Consider the following 22,340-nt stretch of genomic DNA (forward strand, 5'->3'; position numbering starts at 1 on the left):
AGGGAGGGTTGGGTGGGGGGTGCCTGGGGTCTGTATTGCCTGGGGGGGGTGGCAGGGAGGATTGGGTGGGGGGCGCCTGGGGTCTGTATTGCCTGGGGGGGGTGGCAGGGAGGGTTGGGGGGGTGGGAGCGCCTGGGGTCTGTTGCCTTGGGGCGGGGGGCATGTCTGTGGGAGGAAGGGATTGGGGGCCTTGGCTTAACTTTCATAGGTGAGCCATGGGGCTGGGACCGAGAGGCTGGGCAGATACCGTATTGAGTGGCGGGAGCCCAATTCTCATGGCGGTTAGGGAGGTACAGGGCTAGGAGGAGGCTGGAACCCACTCTCTGAGAGGCTGGCAGGACACTGATGGGCTGTGGGGACTGAGGGTACTTTGCAAGGGAGAATTTGGGGAGCTACATGGCCTAGGTAGGGGATAGGGGAATTGGATGTGTCACAGGGTTTGTGTGTGTGTTGAGGGACCTTCCATGAAGGTGTCGGTTCTCCTCTTTGTGGTGGGGAGGTTTGGAATGCTCCTTTTGTGTCTCTAGAAGCACAGAAGGGAAATGAAGACTTACGGGACTCAGCCTCCCAAATCTCCCATGGTAATCTTCATTAAGGGTGTGGAAAAATGCTTCACCAGAGGGATCACCCTCTTTAGAGAATAGGGGAATTTGGGGAGCTGTGCAGGGGATGGATTCTCTTGTCCTCAGTGGACAGATATTTGTGAGTAGGAGACTCCTTCTACCTCATATTGCTGGCTAGTGGTATCTCAAAATTGTCTCTGTCTTTGATCTATGAAATTTCCAGGGCTTGTATTGCCTTGGTTTATAGGGTCTGTTTGGTTTCAGAGTGGTAGCCGTGTTAGTCTTTATCAGCAAAAACAATGAGGCATCCTTGTGGCACCTTAGAGACTAACAAATTTATTTGGGCTTAAGCTTTCATGGGCTACAACTCACTTCATCAGATGCATGGAGTGGAAATACAGGAGCAGGTATAAATATATGAAAAGATGTGAGTTGCCTTACCAAGTGTGTCTTTTCATGTATTTATACCTGGGTCTGCTTGGTGACCCGCCAGGATTGATGCATGAGTAGAGGGAGAGGTGCTGGTATCTGGGAGTACCACTATGTTCCTCTAGACTAGAGTCTGTGCAGAATGTGTGGGGTGGTCTGATTGTTATGCAAATTAAGGTGCACAGCATCTTTATTTTTTTAGGCATTAAAGTCAGAGGTTTTAATATTTCCCTTGAATTATATTTTAAAATGGCTCCTTTCCAAAGCCTCACACTACTGGGGACCAGCTCCCAGTAATTGTGGAGGAATGGTACCTTTGTAGAGGAGGCCAGAAGCTTCCAAACCACTTCCAGTACTGCGACATTTGTAAATGTTCACTATGGGGCTGGAGGAAACCTATTCTCAGTTGTTGTTTCTGTGTGGTTTTATCAGGTGTTACTGTTTCTTTTAAACTGTGGGGATCCTTTTACTTAAAGCCAAGTGCTGCTGCTTTGATTTAAAAAATAACAAACTGAAACTTGTGCTGGTGAAAGGCATCAGCTTGATTAGGCTGAAGACTGATGCCTTCCTTCTGTTTATTCACTGAGTTAGTCTAGTAGTAACTTTCCTGCCTATCTGCCTCAGCCCTGGCTGCCTCTAAACTCGGGGCAGAGGATAGCTGCTTCTTCATGGCCCATTCAGTCCTTGGCCTCTGGAAAATTGCCCACGAGAATGTTGATAGGGATAGCTGCTTGTGTACAGTAATTTGAATAGGAGTCCAATGAGAATTGAGACCCACAGCTTATTTTGCCTATGTCAGATTGTATAACTTTGGGTCTTTACTGGCTCAGATGTGTGTTGCTAACCGGTGAAGCAGCAGATAATGTATTTGACATTTCTGATTAAATTGCTGTTAATACAGATGCACTTGGGTAGAGGATAGGTATATGACCTTTTTTAAACTCAGAATGACATATAGCCTTAGAAATTTGCATCAGCCACCCTCTTTGAAATCTGTCAAAGGTCTAGGTGAGGTTCCTCTCTCAGTTCTGTTCTGAAATCTTCATCTTGCATCTTCTGTAAAGTTTGTGCATATAAAAATAAACAGGAAATGGATAATTGACTTCCTGTGTTTTGTGGAAATTAACCTGATTATCTGTAGCTTTGATATTGTACTGTGTATAGCTGGCTAATGTTTCCATTAAGCATCTTTTGTGTTTTCATTCACACTGTGTGTGAAAGGTGTTAGTGCAGTATGGTCTTGTGGACAGGGAAGAAGGTGTGAGTAGGTCCTGGTGTTTGTGGAAGGATAGTTATGTGAACAAGCAACTAATTCTGTAGAACAGCATAAAAAGATTATAGGAGACAGTCTTTCTGGGTGGAATAAGAAATGGCCGGGAGTGTAGATCTAAGGCTGTTTGCTGCTTAAGAAGCCATTATGTAAACTCGGTGTGCCTTAACAAACAAGGTCTCAGAAGCTTTCTGTTGCACCCTATGTGTGTTTTACTTGAGAGTCTAACAGCTTTAAAGTGCTATATGCATTAGTAAATAAGACTTACAAAAACACCCTCCTCCTCCCTCCCTGGTTATCTCTAGTACAGCGTTATGTGGGATTTTTTGTTTGCTTCCTTTCAATAAAGCATTAAAATGTTCTGCAGTCAACAATCTTCCACAGGTAGATCCTGTGATTAACACCTGCTTAAAATATATATTTAGCCAATTAAATCAGACTAGCTCTGAATGGTACATAATTCATGTTTTAGAACTCTCAAAGAGAGATTTTTTTTCTAACTGGAAATTAAAAACTGGCCAACAGGCATTCATGAACTCTTTTAAACCACTTGGCCAGATGACTCAGACTTTTTTTTTCTCTGGGTCCACAATCTGTCGCCAGCAGTGGATGCACCGGAAGCCTGTGTTGCGAAAGGAGTAAAGTGAAACGTCAGTTCTGTAATAGCAAACAAAGTTCACAGGGTGTCAGCTAGTGGGAATGGTTTCTCTCCGCATGTCCAGGGAGTAGTTATCTGAGTGCAACAAGAGAATTAAGTTCTCTTTTGTTTGTGCATTCCAGTGGAGTAAGCTGTGATGAGGGAATTTCTGTGATCGAAACCCCCACTAATAGTAAATATTGTAAGTCAGGTCATGGAGTGTGGATAGATGTGCAGCGGTGGGATGGCTCTTTGGTCCTATTTATTTCAGCAATAACCTTTTTATTTAGACTCATAAGACACATGCTTGTTGCCTAAGCCTCTGGGCCCACTTACAACGATAAACAATATTTTTAATACGTCACATCAATAACTGTCAGGGTTTGGGCCGTAAGAACTGTCAGTGAATGATGAACATCTTTGGTTTGCTATAGAATTGACTTTTAGAAGAAGCTTTCCTAATACTGAAGCACGGATTTGGGCTTCATTAAATTTATTGTTCTCATAACAAATTTTAAAAATGTAAAATTAGTTAAACAGGTGTCAAGGCTAGAGTGGGGGTGGGGGGTGGGAACACAGATCCAGCATTCGTTTTCTGACTTGAAGAACAGCAATCAGAGACATCAGGCCTTATTTTAATTAACATTCAATGTATTCAAATAACAATGAATTTTAAAGAAGTGAATTGAAATAAGTCAGTCCACTCAGAGGCTGTCACTTTGTGTAATAGAGGTTGGTACTGCACAGTGACAACTGCTCACTGTAATAGAAAGTGCATGTTGACTGCGTTTTTTCCCTGTATGTTTTCCATTCAGTAGTATTGCTTTAATATCGAATTCAGCCTCTGTCAGAGTACTGTAGCCAGCTTCTGGGGGTCATATGCGCCCAATTTTTCTGTTGGCCCTTTTTATTTCTAACTTAATTGATTCTAGTGTAACTTCTAGTTTCTGCAAATTTTTTCATATTATCCAGAAAATGATTTCAGCATTAACTAGTGGTTACAAAATAAAAATGTAAAATTAATAGCAATTGGAAAGCAGATTTAAGAAATAACGGCAAGGGACAAGAGACATTTGCAGATGAGATCTGGAAGTAGATGGAAAGTTGATGAGGCACCAAGATGTAGGAAGGCTGTTTCAAATGGTGGCATCATCTGAAGAGAAAGCTCTTGCACCAATCCTGTTGTCACTGTGTGGTAGAACAGAGGGACACACTTCCTGGAGGAGTAAAGAAACAAGATCTGTGAAGTAGCTGGAATGGGTACATGGGTTATTTGTTTCAGAGTTGAGTTCTATTGTGGAACAAGTGAAGTGGCTTGAGAATCGACAGTGATGTGCTACTGTTTCTTAGTATGAGAGAGAGGGTGAGCAGCAGCATTCTGTACCTACCAGACTCTAGAACTTGGACTTGGTAATGCCGGCTGCTCTGGGCAAAGAGAGTTGCAGTGGTCAGGATGAAAGTAGTGGGATGTATCAGGAACTAGCATGGACATGAGCCTGATTTTTAGACTGATTTTCTGTACTATTAAATTTAAAACAACAAAAAGTCTACTGCCTAGTTGTTGTTTAACTTTAACAAGGTCTGGCCAACTTGATGACAGTGACCAAAATTTTATCTGGCATAATTGTCTCTTATTGATTTGAACACTGGGTTTTAGCAATCTGTTAGATTAGTCTTGAGTATCCTTTGTCCTTATGTTTTGAGAATGAAACCTTCATTGTGTCCTTGAACAGCCCCTAGACTTGCAGCCACTGTCATCCTGCCCCATGCATGACACAGATGGGTGTCTAGCAATTTATGCATGGGACTGGCAGATTGGAAAGATGGATTCGGTTCTTAGTCCTGCAGTGGACTCACTGTCTGACCTTGGGCAAGTCATTTACAGGTGACACATTGATTTTGTGTCCCATTTCTGTTTCATTGTAGTGTATAGTGAAGGCCTGAAAGGCACTTATTTCTTTTTCCGATGTGCGTGCATGCATACATGCCTCTCAATCATAAAATATAAAGAAGTAACAGAGGGCGCAAACTGTTTTTTTCTTTGCAGGTCAACTTTAGCCTCTGTGTGTCTGTTTGCTGGTGTGGGTGGCCTGCTTACCTCATACAGATACTGTGAGGCTTAATTCTTTTAGTAGGCATTCTAGAGTAGATAAGGTTCCAGTGGTTGCTGGTGTGTTAGCCCTTGTGTTATGTAGATTGGTCTGAGAAGGGTTAAATGACATCCTTATTAAAATGCTGCAAGAGCCTTGTCTACACTAGCCCTCTCCTTGGTAGAACTACATTAGTAAAAAAAGAGTAGAGTAGACCAGTTGGCAGGATTGACAAAACAATCCTGCCAATACCAGGGATGGCACTACTGCTGCCCATAAAATCACAGAAATGTAGGACTCAAAGGGACCTTAGTAGGTCATCTATTTCAGTTCCTTCACTGCGGTAGGGCTAAGTATTATGTAGACCATCCCTGCCAGTTGTCTGTCCTGTTCTTGAAAACCTCCAGTGATTAAGATTCCACAACCTCCCTAGGTATTTTGTTCCAGTGCTTGACCCTTACAGTCAAGTTTTTACTAATTTCTAACCTAAATCTACCTTGCTGCAATTTAAGCCCATTACTACTTGTCCTGTCTTCAGTGGATAAGAACAACTTATCACCCTCCTTTTTATAACAACCTTTTCAGCACTTGAAGACTGTTATTGTGTCCCCCCTTCCTCTTCTCCAGACTAAACAAGCCCAATTTTTTCACTCTTTCCTTGTAGGTCATGTTTTCTAGACCTTTAATCATTGTTCTTGCTCTCCTTTGGACTTTCTCCAGTTTGTCCACATCTTTCCTGAAGTGTGGTGCCCAGTGCTGCACACAGTACTCCAGCTGAGGCCTTATCAGTGCTGAGTAAAGTAGACGAATTCTTGTCTTGCTTACAACTTCCTGCTGATACATCCCAGAATGATGTTTGCTTTTTTTGCAACAGTATTACATTGTTGACTCACATTTAGTTTCTGATCTCTAACCCTCAGCTCCTTTTCTGCAGTATTCCTTCCTAGGCAGTCATTTCCCATTTTGTATTTGTGCAATTGATTATTCCTTTCTAAGTGTAGTATTTTGCATTTGTCCTTGTTGAATTTCATCCTGTTTATTTCAGACCATTTCTCCTGTTTGTCAGGATCACTTTGAATTCTGATCCTGTTCTCTGAAGTGCTTGCAACCTTTTCCAGCCTGGTATCATCTGCCATCTTTCTATCTCCAGGGTGGTGGTGGTGGTGTTTCTGCCTAGATCTTTCAGTCCTCCTGAGAAGAGGAGAGCTGTTGCTCAGAGCCCATCAGTCCCAGCAGTGCTGCTGTAGCTCTGATTAAAATTCCTTTCATAAACCAAGTGATAAAAAGGGAGGATTCCTTAACTCTCTTCTAAATCTTCCTGTTGCAGTGTTGATTGACTGCCCATGTGCAATTTAAAAAAAAAAAAAAAAAAAAAAAAAAGGATGGAACTGGAGGAGCTCCCCCACCCTTTCAATTGATGTCATGACCACCAGCATTTAGCTTTGGATTAAATCACAGTGACAGTTCACTTCAGCATAAATACAGATCTGATCTATCTTTTAGAGTGAGAACAAAGCTTTCATTCTGAGGTTCTGCAGCTTAATGTTACACTTGTTTAAACAGCTTCTTTGGGGTTGGGTTTGTCTTTGAGCAGAATGTCAAAAAGACAGTGTACTGAACAGCTATAACAGAATCCACTGCCAACTTCTATAGCACCTTTCATGCAAACTCATCCCTAGGCACTTTAGTGGAACTAAAGACACCAATTGTGTGAACTGTCGTTTTGTTTTCTTTTGTCCAGTCAATTTTCTTTAGCCCACTCAATTCTTCTATTTAAGTAGATTATATATTTTGCCCAATAAGAGCCTTTTCTTCAGAAAAAGATAGCTGTTAGTGTGAAAATTTCTTTTATTCAGTCATTTCTCCTTTTGACTTGCCCAAACATCCCCAGCTGCTCTCAGAATCTTGCTTTGAAAGGAGCTTGTGTTCAGCTTTCAAATACCTGTTGGGTTTTGAACACTCTCCAAGGGGAAAGAATTGTCGTTTTTCTTTTAGAAATACTGGGTTTTGCTTCTGGTTTTATTGATGGAAGAACTTTCCCTTCTGGTTAATCAGAACTTGAAATGCTAGAACTGCACGAGTTGCCTTTGTAATTCTGTTTGTGCTGGCGTCCCTTAATTCCCCTGTTTCCCTCCAGGCATCGATGCAGAGAGGCCCTGGAAAACCGCCAATTGCCCAGGCCCTGAAAAACAGCATCTGAGCCGTTCTTGCTGCAGCTCCTACAGTTGTCCAGTATGGGGCACTTGCAGAAGAACTATGTTCTAGCTGGCCATTTTGCTCTAGGGTAGCTGCATGTGTCTATACATGCGAGTACTGGACTTCTTCATAAAAGAGAAGAAGAGAGCCATTCAGACATTTAGGAAGGGGAAGTAGTATAATGTTTGGAACAGGGGGTAGGAATTGGACTTCAGATTCTATTCCCAGTTCTGGCACTGATTTTGCTGTGTGGTCTGGGGCATTTTGCTTCCATTTACTTTTCTATAAAATGGAGTTAAAGGTCACCCGCTGCATAGGGATTGTGAAGCTGAATGTTTGCGAAGTTTGAGGTCCTCTAATGAAAGGTGCAATAAAGTATGTACATTTGTTCACTGAGAAATAACTTCCCTTACTCTCATCCTGCTCCTTTTATTCAATAGGTTCCCAGATGCAAACACAAGAATCCCTCATGTCATGTGCCACTAAAATGCACAGCCATCTCTGGTGAGGAGGTTTGCAGCCAAGCTGGACAATCAGCACACAACAGCATGTGGACAAATCTTGACCAGCATCATTAATGATTCACTTAGAATGAGACCCCATTCTAATGAGCAGTGAAAAATGAAGATCAGGAACTCAAGTTGTTTTGTCAAGCCAAACCTTAGCGATTGTTTTGCCTTTTTTAATAATAAAAGCAGGTCCCCTTTCAGCATCATATTCTAGAAAGGGTGCTTCTTGCCCATCTCAAAATAGTCCAGTCTTTGTCTTCAGTTTCTCTTTCCCACTCCCAAAATAGAAATGAGGCCTGTGGATATCTATCTGTGCTAGACCCAGAACAGAAATACTAAATTATGTTTACCACTTATGAAGTGCTCTTGGGAAGAAAATTTACTTTTATCTTCTGTTTTTAGTATTTAACTGGTCTTCAATCTCTTGTACTATTTTACATTGTATAGTTCTTGGTTCACACAAAATAAGTATCCAGTTTAATTTATCTAAATTGCTACAGCTGCCTCTGAGGTGGAATATGACAGCTGTTTAATAGCTCACAGCAACAGTTTGAAAGAGGAAATTAAGTGTCCTCTTGACACTTCAGGGAAAATAGAGGGACTTCTAATGTAATTATCCAAATTAGGATTTAGCCAGGATGCTGGCTCAATGTGTCATGAAATTATCATGACCACAAGTGATCAGGACCTGTTTTGTATTCTTGTCCACTACATTGGAGCTTTCGGGTCAGTGCTGATTCAGGAGGAGGAGATCCTTCTTGCAGCACCCTGGATTTTCTTGGCTGTCTTCCATCCAAATACTGACCTAATCTTGACCTACTTGGCTTGTTAAATCTGTTCATCCCCCAAGATTGTATAACTGAAGGTTGTGAGTTCCAGTGACACCTCAGGAAGGTGACTGACATTAGAGTGTGGAAAGGGAAGTGTAGTCCAGTGTGGTGACTTTTCTCATCCACAGTATTTGTAAAGTGGGGGAGAAAATCAACAGCAAATTCCTCCAAGTCTGAATGGGGGACAGGTAACCGCTGCTCTCATTTATATACTTTAAATGTTACTTTAAACTTTCTGCCTTAAAAACCATCTCTGCAGCGGGTATGTACATGTTTCTGAATCCCTCCAGGGAGACGGGGATCTGATGAAAGCTGAAGAAAGTAGTACATGATATTAAACGGTTCCCACCCTTCTCCCTAACATGGTTAAATTCCCTTTGTTTCCTAGCATGGCATTGGCTAAGGATTTGGCTGCAGATTTTCAGGCAGCTTGAGAGAGAAATGATGACAGCTGGGAGGCTGAGATATGAAAATCTGTCTTTGGAGTTTGTTTGGGTAAAGAGTGAAGGGGATCTTTATCGATAGCAAGAAACCAGAAATTTATTTAACCCAAGATAGTCTGTCAAATCAGAAAGCAGCTACTGAAGAATTGACTGGCTCAGGAGAATATTAATGGGATGCAGAGCTTTTTGCCTCTTGTCACTGATCTGAATCCAATCTTGGTTAGGAAACTATATGTTAAGTCACCGAACAATTGTCTGTGAAATAAGATGGTGAGTCTCAGTCGACTCGGTAGTGGATGGATATCCATGTTACAGTTGGGACGCTAGTTTGTAATCTCAGTGGAGGCTCAGGAACTAAGGGCACTGAACTTATTCTCAGCCCTAGTGTGGCTCTCCCCCACCCCCTGGTCAGGTTTGGAACAAATTGCTGAAGTATGCCTTGGTGCAGAACCTATTCTAAGGATTGACAGGTCTTGACTCCAGCACTGTCTTTAATGAATAATAAATTTAATTAGAAAAACTATTTCTGAACCTTGACTCATGAAGAGGGGAATGGCTTAATAATTAGATGCTACCAGAAAAACAGACCCAATTTTTCAGTCCCCCCTTGTTAGCAATTAAGACAGAGGCCCAGCCATCATGACTCTATTTGTCAGGAAATTGAATTGGCAGGATGGCTGCCCTCTAAGACCCTCACCTTTCAGATTTTACGCACCATTTATAATTTCTTGCCTTCTTTTTAAGTGCCTCATTATGGGGTGGGGGCTGGACTGGTCTAATTCACATTGGCAGACTCCAGCATTGTTCAGTGGCAACTGCATTCAGCTACAGAAGACATGTTCTCTATTGCAGGGGTGGCCAACCAGTGGCTCCGGAGTCGCATGCAGCTCCTTGTGTAGGCACTGACTCCAGGGTTGGAGCTACAGGCGCCAACTTTCCAATGTGCCCGGGGGTGCTCACTGCTCAACCCCTGGCCCTGCTCCCACTCCACCCCTTCCCTCCCCCTCCCCGAGCCTTCTGTGCCCTCACTCTACCCCCTCCCCCCCCCCCCCCCCCCCAACCCCCCCCCCCCCCCAAAAAAGAGAGTGGGGGGTGGGTGTGGGGGGGGGGGGTGTGCTGATCAGCGGGGCTGCCAGTGGGTGGGAAGCGCTGGGATTGGGGAGTGGGGGAGCTGATGAGGGGCTGCTGATGTATTACTGTGGCTCTTTGGCAATGTACATTGGTAAATTCTGGCTCCTTCTCAGGCTCGGGTTGGCCACCACTGATCTATTGCATGGCCTGAAAGTTGATCAGATTATCATTGGTGGCTTTGTGTTATGGAACTAGAGGGGGATGGGGAAATCTATAATCCCCACTGCCTTCCTAAAACAACCCTCTGTTCCCTAGTGCCTTATTCTTTGTCTGAAACATTCAGCAAATATTATCGGTCCCTTTTAGAGCCGGTTCTGTCTCGGCAAAGCCGTAGAATGATCAGTCCTACCCCAATGGTGGATGAGTTTCCCTGCTCACGGCTCTGGTCGGTTTCAAGGAGGTTTCTGTGTCCTGATTTCTGCAGCTTTGATCTGTTTATGCTCCAACTGCAATCAAGCAAACTCCACCTGCAAAACAGATGGGGCTTGCATGGTCTCCAGCTCCAACCTGGGCGGAGTTGAGCACCACATCCGGACCTGCATCCCTAAAGCAGAACTGATTCCTGCTGGAAAACCCTTCTACTGCCTGAGTTCAGAAGATCTGCGGAACACACATTGCTGCTATGTTGATTATTGCAACGAAATTGACCTAAAGGTACCCAGTGGTGAGTAAAGAAATCCGCTGTTATTTCATTGAAGATGGGGTACTGTCTAATAGTTAGAGCAGGATTGGGAGCCAGGACTCCTGAATCCTGTTCCCGGTTCTGCCACTATCTTGCTTTTGTAAATATGGGCAATTCCTTCACATCAGCAAAAAGGGAATAGTGGTGATAGACCTCACAGAGGGTTGTGAAGCGGTTTAAGATCCTCTGATACATGCAAATATTATCACATTGCACCATTCAGTTTGTAGGGTGGGAGGAAGCCTCTAAATTGGTTTTTCTCTGATCTCCCCTTTAGTTCACCCATCTTCAAATGTTTGACATGATCAAGACAGCATACGTCTCCCACCCCATCAGCATCGCCCCTAGTGCCCCCCCCCCCCCCCCCCCCCCCCCCCCCCCCCCCCCCCCCCCCCCCCCCCCCCCCCCCCCCCCCCCCCCCCCCCCCCCCCCCCCCCCCCCCCCCCCCCCCCCCCCCCCCCCCCCCCCCCCCCCCCCCCCCCCCCCCCCNCCCCCCCCCCCCCCCCCCCGCAGTCCTTTGAAAATTAGGTTATTTCTTGCTGCCACTCAGTCATGGATGACCTGCCTCTGCATAGCGCTCTCAGGCCAGGATGGCCGGAGGATAAGGAGCAGTCCCTGGGACTAGTCTAAGATCCCCCTTGTGGCATTGAGTGGTACTGCAGTCTGCTCTTTATGCAATAGAATTGGTTCCTGTGGGACTGAAACGCCTTTGTCATGAGCTCTGGGCGTGGTTTTACAATTCAGCGTAAAATGAGGGAGATGCTTGACCTCTGAGTGAGTACAATAGAAATAGACCTGTCCTGGAATGAGAGGGCTGGAAGAAATCTGACTTGTCAGAGTTCAAGGCCAGAAGGGACCACCACATTGTCTAATCTGACCTCCTGTAATGCTCAGCAACCGCACACTAACCCCAACAACCCATTCAGTCAGCACTCTTGTGGCTGCTTATCTCCCCCATCCTGGGCAGTTTCTCTGGGTTCTCATGAACTGCAGAATGGTACCATCATCCATCAAGATAGGAGGGGAAGTCTATTTTTTTGTGTTTAGCTCAAACCCTTCAGCAGTTGTTGATTTTAAAGACTCATTAGCTGTTACACATGGGGGATAATTCCTTCCTCCTTCACTATAATTTTTATTAAGAAAGTTGGCTTTGATGGTAGCCAACTTAATGCTTTAGCTGTAGTGCTATGTGAAGGCAATGACCAATTTATTTTAAGGGGAAGGTGGGAAGGAGTGCTTTGCATTGAACTTAAGTTAGGCAGTAGTGACTGTGTTGGGAGGGAGCAACACATCCAGGCCTAGGGCAGAAAGCTAGGTTAATCCAAGATGGAGCCTCCTGGGCAGGAATAAAAGGGAAGTCGAGGTGCACAGGGCCCCCCATAAACAAAGCTGCCATTCCTCTTGTAAGTGAGGTGTATTCTGTGCTTAGATGGAAGATGCACTGCAGACTGGTCTTCTGATTGTTTGGTTACAGTTTTTTTTCCAATATAGTCTCACTTCATGACCGAAAATACACTATTGTAAACCCTAAACTGGGCGCTCAACTGGGGTCATCAACTGCTTCTTGCAGTTTCAGTAAAAGTGATGACCTTCCTCATCTGTTATTCCTACCCAGCCTGTTTACTTCCGCTTTGCAATAGGTAGTGAATTAATGTTGCTGCTTGGAGTGTCCTTTACAACGTCCAGAGACAGAGTTAAATTACTTCGGGCTCTAAGAGAAGGAGTTAGGGACTCTTGCCTACAGGGGTGTGTGTATATAATATATAAATATAAATAAAGGAATCAGGTTGTGCTTAAAATGTTTTTTCCCTCCTCCCACTAAAGGTCACGTGAAAGAGAATGAACCTCAGTCTAGTTGGGGCCCTGTGGAGTTAGTAGCAGTAATTGCAGGGCCTGTCTTCCTTTTGTTTGTCGTCATGATCGTAGTGGTTTTCGTCTTTCACCACCACCAACGAGTTTATCACAATCGTCAGCGGTTGGACATGGAAGATCCCTCTTGTGAAATGTGTCTGTCCAAGGATAAGACTCTGCAAGATCTAGTTTATGATCTCTCCACTTCTGGCTCTGGCTCAGGTACTAAGCTGCTTTTGCTTTGGAAATAATAAATGACGTGTAATTGTAATGGAATCCTGTCTTCTGAAGTGCTCATCACCAGGGTATCTGTTCTAATATTCGGCCATTGGCTATCCTTCCTTATGTACAGTCTGAGTTGTACATTAGACAGTGAAGCCAGAGGCCCAGTATCAGCACTTGGATACTTTTGTTGATGGGAACTGTAGAATGCATAAGAGATACTGCACTCTATCATAATTGAGTCATTTGGCATTTACATAACGTCGTCTTCTTGGATTTCAGTATATAAATTCTAGATCCTACCCAGGAAACAATTCCATCTACCTGTAAATGCGACATCAGATATAGCTGTCCCTGCTTTCTGGTGTGAACTTTCACTCAGGATACAGTGCATCTGGTTCATGTGATTGGTGTTTGGTTCTGTAACTAATTTTGAATTTTTAACAAACATCACTGCACATCTACAGGTTATCAGCTTTCAAATGTTACGATCTCCATCAAAGCGGATGGAGAAATGGCAGTCTCTCTCTTTATCGAAATTGCATCAGTTAGGAAACTAGTATACAGATTTTACATTTATATAGCACCCTTCAACCCAAAGAATCCCCAAGAAATGTGTAAATGAACTACCCACAAGGTTCACTTCCTGGACACTTATGTGAATCCTCTCTGGGGTGGAATTGTGTGGTTTAACAGCACACAACACTGTTCCACAACAGGTTGGGACAAGAAATGAATTGTATATCCCGTCAACATTCTGCCTCCACAGATTACCCCTGCAATGTAAGGCCTGGTCCCCACTAACCCCCCACTTCGGACTAAGGTACGCAAATTCAGCTACGTTAATAACGTAGCTGAATTCGAAGTACCTTAGTCCGAACTTACCGTGGGTCCAGACGCGGCAGGGAGGCTCCCCCGTCGATGCCGCGTACTCCTCTCGCCGACGAGCACTTCCGGGATCGATTTATCGCATCTGGTTTAGACATGATAAATCGATCCCAGAACATCGATTGCCTGCCGCCGGACCCTCCGGTAAGTGAAGACGTACCCTAACTTACCCAAGTAGGCATTTGGCCAGGACATAAGCATTAAATGCTGTGTCTCATGTGCGAAGTGTGCTATGGGATCTTTAATGAGCAGAGCTAGTGAGGATTCCAACTTTGTGTCTTACTTGAAAGACTGCACCTACAGCAGTGTAATAGCCCCTTAACAAATGCTGTGGTGTTGCTTATTTTACTGCTGTCTCTCCACTTCTTACACATAGCCTCTCGATGTTGCTTCGAGAACTCTCCCCCTGTGAGCACTGACTCTGCTCAGCTTACAAGAGCTGATGGGATCACAGCACAAGGTGGTATGCAAGGTCTTGACCCAAAGTGATTTGGAACAGCTAAGAAATTGCAAGACTCTTGTGGTGTAAATCCACTGAGACGTTTTTAGGTCTGTATAAGTGTGTTAACTTACTGATTTTCTTGTAGAGAGAAGGCTAGCCATTTGATTTTGTTGGTGATTTGCCACTGCTGATGAAAGACCTTACCTGTTGGCCCTGTTGTTGTAGCAGGTTTAGGGTAACTTTGGTTAGAAATTATGTTTTATTTCCTTTTGACAAAGATGGTCCAACGTGCATGTGGTCGCTCAGATAGTGACTAATGAGTGCAGCAGAAGAACCTATATAAAATAGTGCTTCGGATCCCGTCAGAATAACTGGTTACCAAACACAGGGCAGGATTGTTCTCCAGAGTATTTGTCCACAGAGATTTGTTGATCTGAATAAAAACTGAGCTCACAGAGAAGTGTCTTGAAGTGATCAGTGACTTACAGTGACAGTGAATGATTGGCAATGGGGAGAGAATAACAATCTGATTCATATGTTGGAAGAAAGGCCAAGGATGAGAATGATCTTCTTTTCCGATCACCGTTCCCCAAATCAGTTCTTGAGGGAGGGACGTGACATTTTCTCGTTGCGAAAACTTGTGCTTGTGGGCCAAAACGCTTCCATCCCTGGCAGAATGGGATATGGGTCTTGGGTACCACAGGGGTGGATCTTGGGTTTTTATTTAGACTGCTAAATACAATCAAATCAAACCCAGACAACCCTAAACCTTGTAGCATCTCTTGAGTGTCCCTCATCTGAATTCATCTTTCAATCTCTTGCCCGCAGGTTTGCCACTCTTTGTCCAGCGAACTGTGGCTCGAACCATTGTCCTGCAGGAGATCATTGGAAAAGGCCGCTTTGGGGAGGTGTGGCGTGGCAGGTGGCGTGGAGGTGATGTGGCTGTGAAAATCTTCTCTTCACGGGAAGAGCGCTCCTGGTTTAGGGAAGCAGAAATATACCAGACTGTCATGTTGCGACATGAGAACATCTTGGGGTTTATTGCTGCAGATAACAAAGGTAAATTAAAAATGCTGTCTCAACCTTCAGAGCCAAAGCACTAATGGCCATAGGTTCCTCAGAGTTCCATGTTCTAGTATAGGATTTACTTTTTTAATGAAATAGATAAAGCCATCAAAATATTTGTAAAGTGTTACGATCCTTTTCCCAAAATTTTAAAAATAGCCAGCGATCATTTAAAAACTATTAAAGCTGTCAGTGTGACATAAGTTGTTACAAAGGAAGCTTGCATATAGTTGAATGCACGAGCGCATTCAGGAGACTTCATGTTTTAATGTAAGTTAAATTATTTGTTAAAACATTCTTAACATGGTGAGTTCTGCTCTTCACTTGTTTCCAGTTAATAGAAGTATTTGCTAGATCAAAATAATTCTAATAATTTAACTTAGTTGAAACAGGGATAGAGAACAACCTGACCTGTGCACGGAAATGCTTAGCAGCACTTCCTTTGTCCCTGAGTATGGGCTTAATCCACAGAACTCCCCTTCTGCCTGAGAAGAATCCGTAACATTGCTGCTGTCACTAGCAGAGACATTGCGTCATTCATAGAAGCTATTGAAGCAGTGACAGGTAATGTGAAAAGCTGCTTAGGAACTGTACTAACTATATATAGCACTAAGGTGCTAGAAGTAATCATTCCACTTTGCCTTTCAGTTCTTCCCTTGTCTGCTCAGACTGGCTGCTGACCTGCAGTCTAATCTAGCAGCTCTTCCTATGTTTGTTCAAAAACAAAATGCACCGTAAGTGCTGATGTTATGCTGCTCTCTCCCCTTTTTCTCTTGCTGCAGATAACGGGACTTGGACTCAGCTGTGGCTTGTCTCTGATTACCATGAGCATGGCTCTCTATTTGATTACCTCAACAGATACACAGTGACCATTGAGGGGATGATTAAACTGGCCCTGTCTGCTGCCAGCGGGTTGGCACACCTACACATGGAGATTGTGGGGACACAAGGTAAGAGGATGCTAGCAAAGTATTTTAACCATGAACTAGACATTCTTTGGAGAGACTAAAGCAGGAAAGGTGAAGACAGAAATATGGGGCTTGTATGATGCACAAGGTGCCTTGTACTGAGAGAGAGCTGGAATTTAATCATAAAATGAAAGCGGAAAAGTGCCTTAAGGACCTGGGGACTGAATCTAGGCCAGTTTGGTCTTGAGCAAGTGTCATTGACACAAGTTAGTCTTAGTCCAGCTCCTGTTAAACAGGTGTCCACGTCTCTCTCTAGTGCGCGCACACACACACACCTTTAACTGCACTGGTTGGGATGGGGAGCACAGAAGAGGTTAGCATAGGCAATGGCAGAGCAAAACAGATTGTAAACTCTTCAGAGCAGGGATTATGTCTGTGTGTGGATGAGACACCTGGTGCAGAGGGTCTGCTGCAGTTTAAATAATAGTACTTGGAGGGTAAATGGAAGCTCTTTAGTGTTTTTAGCACCTTTCACTGGTACAGAGCTTAATTTAAATAAGAGACTGGAAGCAGAATAGGGCTGCAGATCCTACTGTGCATAGAGATGTTGAGATTCAAATTCACTCTGGATTTGATGACTGCCTCAGTCCCTCCATTTTCTGTGTTCAGCTCATCTTCACTGATCAGATACACTAAGGTGAGAGAGGAAAATCTGCTATTGAGACTTATTTTACTCCATCAGGAAAACCAGGGATTGCACACAGGGACTTGAAATCCAAGAACATCCTGGTGAAGAAGAACGGCATGTGTGCCATTGCTGACCTGGGTCTGGCTGTCCGGCATGATTCTGTTACCGACACCATTGATATTGCACCAAATCAAAGGGTTGGAACCAAACGGTAGGGAGAGGGCTCAGCTGTATTCCCCCTGGTCAAGGTTCAATGCCATCAGAATGAGGGTATAGAACAGCGGTTCTTGGGCCACGTGTGGCATGCTAAAAAACAAATATCAAAATTTGCTGCTCTGGTCTGAAAGAGGGTAGGGCTAGCTGAAGGGGAGACCGTGTCTGGCAGCCTGCTGGAGTGCTCCTGCCAGCAGGGGGCTGGTGAGTGCTGCAGGGGGGCAGGGTTTGGGAGAATGGGTCTCTGGGCAGGTTTGTGGGGAGGGGAGGCACTGGGAACTAGAGGTTTGTGGGGGTGCTGCAGCATCCCCAGGTTTTAGGCTGTGGGGTAGAGACTCAGGTCCCCGCTGCCTAGCCCTGCTCTGTGGAGGGGGTCTCTGAGCGGGGGGCGCTGGACATAGGGGACCGTGGGGTGTTTTTTGGGGGTGGGCACTGTGGTTCTCAAGCTGCAGCCCACAAATGATAGGTTGAGAACCACTGGTATAGAAAATGTGTGAGCCTCACTGGGGATCGGTAGCGTTTCTATCTTAGGCATTGGCAGGGTTTCCAGAGTATCGAAGGAGAATATTTAGTGGCTTTTTTATTTATGAATAAATAATCTAGGTTTGAGGTACTTGAGCAGTCACAAGCCTCTTCCCTCTGCTTATGTCCTTCCAAGGCTGAGGTTGGCGAGATGGCCTCTACTTCAGGGAACTCGCCTATGAGGCTCCCTCACCTCCATCCCAGCCTGAGTGCACCTCTGACCATTCTTGTCTCCCTATTTCACCCCTCTTTCTTTTTGTTTTTGGTGTGGATGATTGTTCTATTTGCTCTCTTAACACAGTGCCTGCTTCTGTCTGCATCATTGGGCTTAGTTTTATTTTCATTGTTTAACTTCTGTGCAGCATCCAAGCACTGTATCTGGTAATAAACATGGAGAATTCATCATTGATGGTCTTCCAGAGAGTCCCTCTGACAAGGAAATGACATTGTTTTTTCTTTGCTGCAGATACATGGCCCCTGAGGTCTTGGATGAAACCATTAACATGAAGCATTTTGATTCATTTAAATGTGCTGATATCTATGCCCTTGGCCTGGTCTATTGGGAGATTGCTCGTAGGTGCAGTTCAGGAGGTAATGTTTTCAGCTGCTTCTCCCCACTGCTGCCCCCCTTCCCCCACCCCACAACCTTTGTCTTTGACTTAACTGAGGCCCAAACTTAGGAGAGAATAACCTGTCCTTCAGGCAGTCGTGGAGATTGCTATAGTCCCAGGACGCAGGCGTAAATGCAATATCACCCAGGAGTATGGAGACTCAAGACTGCTCGTAGACCAGGCACATGAGTGGTGATGGGTAGCTGTGCTGTTGGTGGCACACCTATTTCTTTAGCCAAACCTTAGAGCAGGAAGTGGTGTTGCTGATTCAGTACATAGGTTGCTTCCCTATGAATCAGTACTGAACCAGTGTCCTAGCACATAGTAGTGGATGGGGGCAGGGATGGGCATCCTGTTGTTGTAAGTGCCATCTTTGGTATCCACTAAGTCTTGAGCACTTGTGGTCAGTACATGTATCTTGGCCCTTTTCCCAGGAAAGGGGAGGTGCTCACCCCAGTGGCCTCGCCTGATCCCAGTTTAGTTACTTGCATTCTGCTTCCCTGAATTGCTGACTCTTCACTTCTGTAAGTCCTGTCATCCAGGCCAGGGGTATTGTGGTTCTGGTGAGAGTGGCAGTGATTTCCATTCTCTGTGAATGACATTTTCCCTTCCCATGCCTAGGTATCCATGAAGAATATCAACTCCCATACTATGACCTTGTGCCCTCTGACCCCTCCATTGAGGAGATGCGGAAGGTTGTGTGTGATCAGAAGCTGCGCCCCAACATCCCTAACTGGTGGCAGAGTTATGAGGTAGGATCTGTTGTCATCTTCCTTTGAGCCTAAAGGAAATGCACTACCCACTGAATAGGTAAAGTTTAGAGTCAGTCCTGGACACTGAGTTCCAAATTCAGTAAGCGTGGAGGCTGGATTTCCCTACTCCAGCCAGGAGTGACTAGTCCCTCCAGGGTGGGTTTGGGGTCCATGGACAGAATCAGTGTGGGGAAGTCCAGTGGGAAAGTGAATGTGGAGACTTGAGGCTCCCATCTGAGGCTAGAGAGTAGGTGGTCACTCTTGCACTCCACTCGGTGGAGAAGGCCAGAGGTGTGTTCCCAGCGCTTGGATAGCAGGTCTGTTTCAAATCCATTGTTTTCCATCCACGTTGCATATGATGGAAATCGGATGAGTGGTTGTTAATTCCACGTTAATAATAGTGAGTGAACTTTGTTACCGTGTAACTGCTCTTGGGCTCTTAATGTAACTGGTCTACCTCTTAATGCTTGACTTTTCAGAGCATTATACAAATGTAAGTAATGCTCAGAACGACCTCGCTGTCACCATTATGCAGATGGGGTGAAACAGTTCCAGTTGAAGGGTGAAGTATGCTGGCAGGGTAGCATGGGGAGCTTGCATTGCTACTGCCCATGCGGTGCCTATTCTGGGGATAAGCAGAGGGCTTCAGTCTTGGCACAGTTACGCCAGCCCCTTCCACAAGCATTGGATTCACTTTAAAGCCTTGATCCGCTGTGTTAGCAGAAGGAACTGAACTCTCCGAAAGGGAAAGGGCTGACGTTTCTCTCCGTTTCCTGGCTAGGCGTTACGAGTGATGGGCAAGATGATGCGCGAGTGCTGGTATGCCAATGGTGCAGCTCGGCTAACGGCCCTCCGCATTAAGAAAACACTCTCGCAGCTCAGCATCCAGGAAGATGTGAAGATCTAGTCCACAGGTTGCAGCATGAGGAAGCTGCTCAAAAGCTGCCATGATAGACGGGATTGAGGCCTACCTCGTGTTTCTACCCAACCTACTGCTACCGACCAGGCCGTGTGACCTATGGGCTGCTTGCCAGGGAGGACAGAGCCTATTACAAGAAATGTTCTTTTCCTGGTTTTGGGTATGAAACAAACGGAAACCTTTTATAACCACCTCCTGACAGTGTGGAGACTTGAGAGGGATTTGTGCGGATGGCTCTTGCCATGACCATAACTTTTGTTCCTTTGATGGAAATCCCTGTGTAGTCCAGTGAATATGGCACGTTCGTTGGGAAGCGTTCAGGGCCTGGGAGTGGGGAGGGAAAGGGACGGTGGTATTGTCATACCTGCAGGTTTTCCAGGGACTGGCACAGACACACAGAGGCATTGGCTTCATAAACCCATTGCTCCTTCTTTTGAGCTTGAAAAATTCAAAAAGTCAGACTGGCTGCTTGTGTGTGTATGTGTGTGCGTGTGTGTGTGCGTGCAAGTGTGTGCATGTGCAAAGCCGTGTGTGCCCTGTGCCTGCTCAGTCCCCCTTAAACGTGCAGAGTATCTGCTTGTAGATTCGCACATTCCTGTTTGTGTTTTTCTGTGCATGTGCAAGTCCAAAGTGTCCTCTTCGGAGCTACGCGTGCTGGTGCCTTGCCTGTCCAGTAGTGAGCATTATCTAGCTTGAATAAGCTACTTACAGCCAGATCCTTCTTTCTCCTGGAGCAGGGCTCTATCCTGCCAGTTGTACACCAGCTGCAGGAACTTTCTGTCAAGTTGCCTCACTGCCATCCCTCTCCTTTTTAAAGCGGGTACTGATTTTTGTCCCTGAAATTTAAGCTTCTGTTTTGAAAACCCTGGTTTGTAATGTGTGGTAGTATGAAAGGATTGCCTTGCCAGAGGAGCCATCCGCGGGAGGGATGCAAAGGAGACAAGAAGCATGTCTGAGAGATTGGAGCTGGCGCTACCCCTGGGTGGAGGGGACCAGACCACAGGGACATGCAGGATATCAGCCTCTTAGGAGCATAACCCTTGGATCTCTCAAAGGGCTTTGGCAGGAACACTCTATAACTTGGAGCCAAGCATTTAAAGTCTGATCTGTGAAGATCTGTGCCCACAAAAACAATTGTGCACAGCACCTCTCAAGGAGCACTTGGCACGCTGCAGGATCTGACCATTGGCGACTAGGATTGGAAATACGTGTATATCTTTTAAATATACATATATAAATATCTCATATTCTGGAAGCAGCTGTGTATAACTCTTCGGGTGGGGTAGGGAGGGGGTAACTGCATGAATCTTATTTTAATTGAATAACCAATCAGGGTGAAGTAGAATTGATTTGATTGTTGCCTAGTGAATGTTAGAAATAGTCCAGGGCTGAGTCCTGTGTCTGAACTGAATGCAGCATTAAAGGCAACATTAGAAGGCTGGGTTGTGTGATGGTTAGGGTGTTATCTGCGCTGTGTAACTGAAGCCATAACTTTTAACTGGAGTGCATTTGATTATTTTTTATTTGATCGGGAGGGTCTGGATTTTAACTTTTTTTAATATTGTTAATTTTTATAAGAGAAGAGAAACAATCTATAATTACCTCTCAACCTCTTTGTTTGTAAAGAAATCACTGCAAAAAAGAAAAAAAAAATCCAGATGCACACAGCTGAATTTACACTGGAACTTTCTACTCGAACCTTGAGCCTGCTCTGTAAGTTGAGCGTTCATCTCTTCTCTGGCTCACAGGTTGTTGTTTTTTAACAGACTTTCTGTTCTCACTGTCTCTCTCTTCCCTCAGGCCCCCATCCCATCTGGGATTTAGATCCGTCAAATGAGGAGTCTTTTTTGCATTCTCCCATTGCTTTTAAAGGACAGGCAGGACAGAGCTGTCTCCTGTCTGCAGCGGTCTGCATCTTAGACTCTGGGTTCGTGGGGCAGCATATGTGCTTGGTGAATGTACAGCTTCCCCTTCTCATGGGTTCTGATTATTTCTCAGCCAGAAATTACTGCATCTCCAATGTGACTTGTTACTTACTGAACCCTTCTTCTGCATTGAGAAACCAAGGTGGTGTGTGCCTTAAAAATACCTACAAGACTCTTCAGCTACTGTAGCGGGACCTTTAGGATGAGACTTGTGCAGGGGCTGGGGCGGAAGTCTGAGCAACTGAAATAAACTGCCCTAGAGAGGCCCATCACACTGATAAGTAGGGATTGCCATCTGGTCTTCCCATGAGCATTAAGAAAATTCTCCCTCCAGAGCACAAGGTCTCCTGTTCCATTAGCTGTCCAAAGACTTTCTTTATGACACTAATTCAGCAATTTAATTCCTTGGTTGATCCGCTCCGCCACCCTCCAACAGTAGCCACACATGTACCTGCCTCAATACCATACCAAACAGCACATGCCAGAGCTGTACTGGACCCGAATGTCTAGAAGAGGTGAGGTGGAAGGGGGTTGGTATCACCTTGTGATAAGGA

The 22,340-nt window shown here is 44.9% G+C and overlaps 1 protein-coding gene across 1 annotated transcript in view; it reads left to right on the top strand.

Moving 5' to 3' along the window:
* ACVR1B (activin A receptor type 1B) overlaps nucleotides 1-21,950 on the top strand; it is a 27,309-nt gene extending 5,359 nt beyond the window's left edge. Inside the window, exons 2-9 of the mRNA XM_034792212.1 lie at nucleotides 10,523-10,762; nucleotides 12,605-12,853; nucleotides 15,012-15,242; nucleotides 16,031-16,198; nucleotides 16,899-17,055; nucleotides 18,046-18,170; nucleotides 18,812-18,942; nucleotides 19,724-21,950. Of these exons, the coding sequence (XP_034648103.1) occupies nucleotides 10,523-10,762; nucleotides 12,605-12,853; nucleotides 15,012-15,242; nucleotides 16,031-16,198; nucleotides 16,899-17,055; nucleotides 18,046-18,170; nucleotides 18,812-18,942; nucleotides 19,724-19,849 (1,427 nt within the window). The 3' untranslated portion in view covers nucleotides 19,850-21,950. The remainder of the gene's footprint in view (nucleotides 1-10,522; nucleotides 10,763-12,604; nucleotides 12,854-15,011; nucleotides 15,243-16,030; nucleotides 16,199-16,898; nucleotides 17,056-18,045; nucleotides 18,171-18,811; nucleotides 18,943-19,723) is intronic.
* Nucleotides 21,951-22,340: the final 390 nt, after the last annotated feature.

Source organism: Trachemys scripta, chromosome 16 (assembly GCF_013100865.1).
Source record: "Trachemys scripta elegans isolate TJP31775 chromosome 16, CAS_Tse_1.0, whole genome shotgun sequence".
Lineage (NCBI taxonomy): Eukaryota > Metazoa > Chordata > Testudines > Emydidae > Trachemys > Trachemys scripta.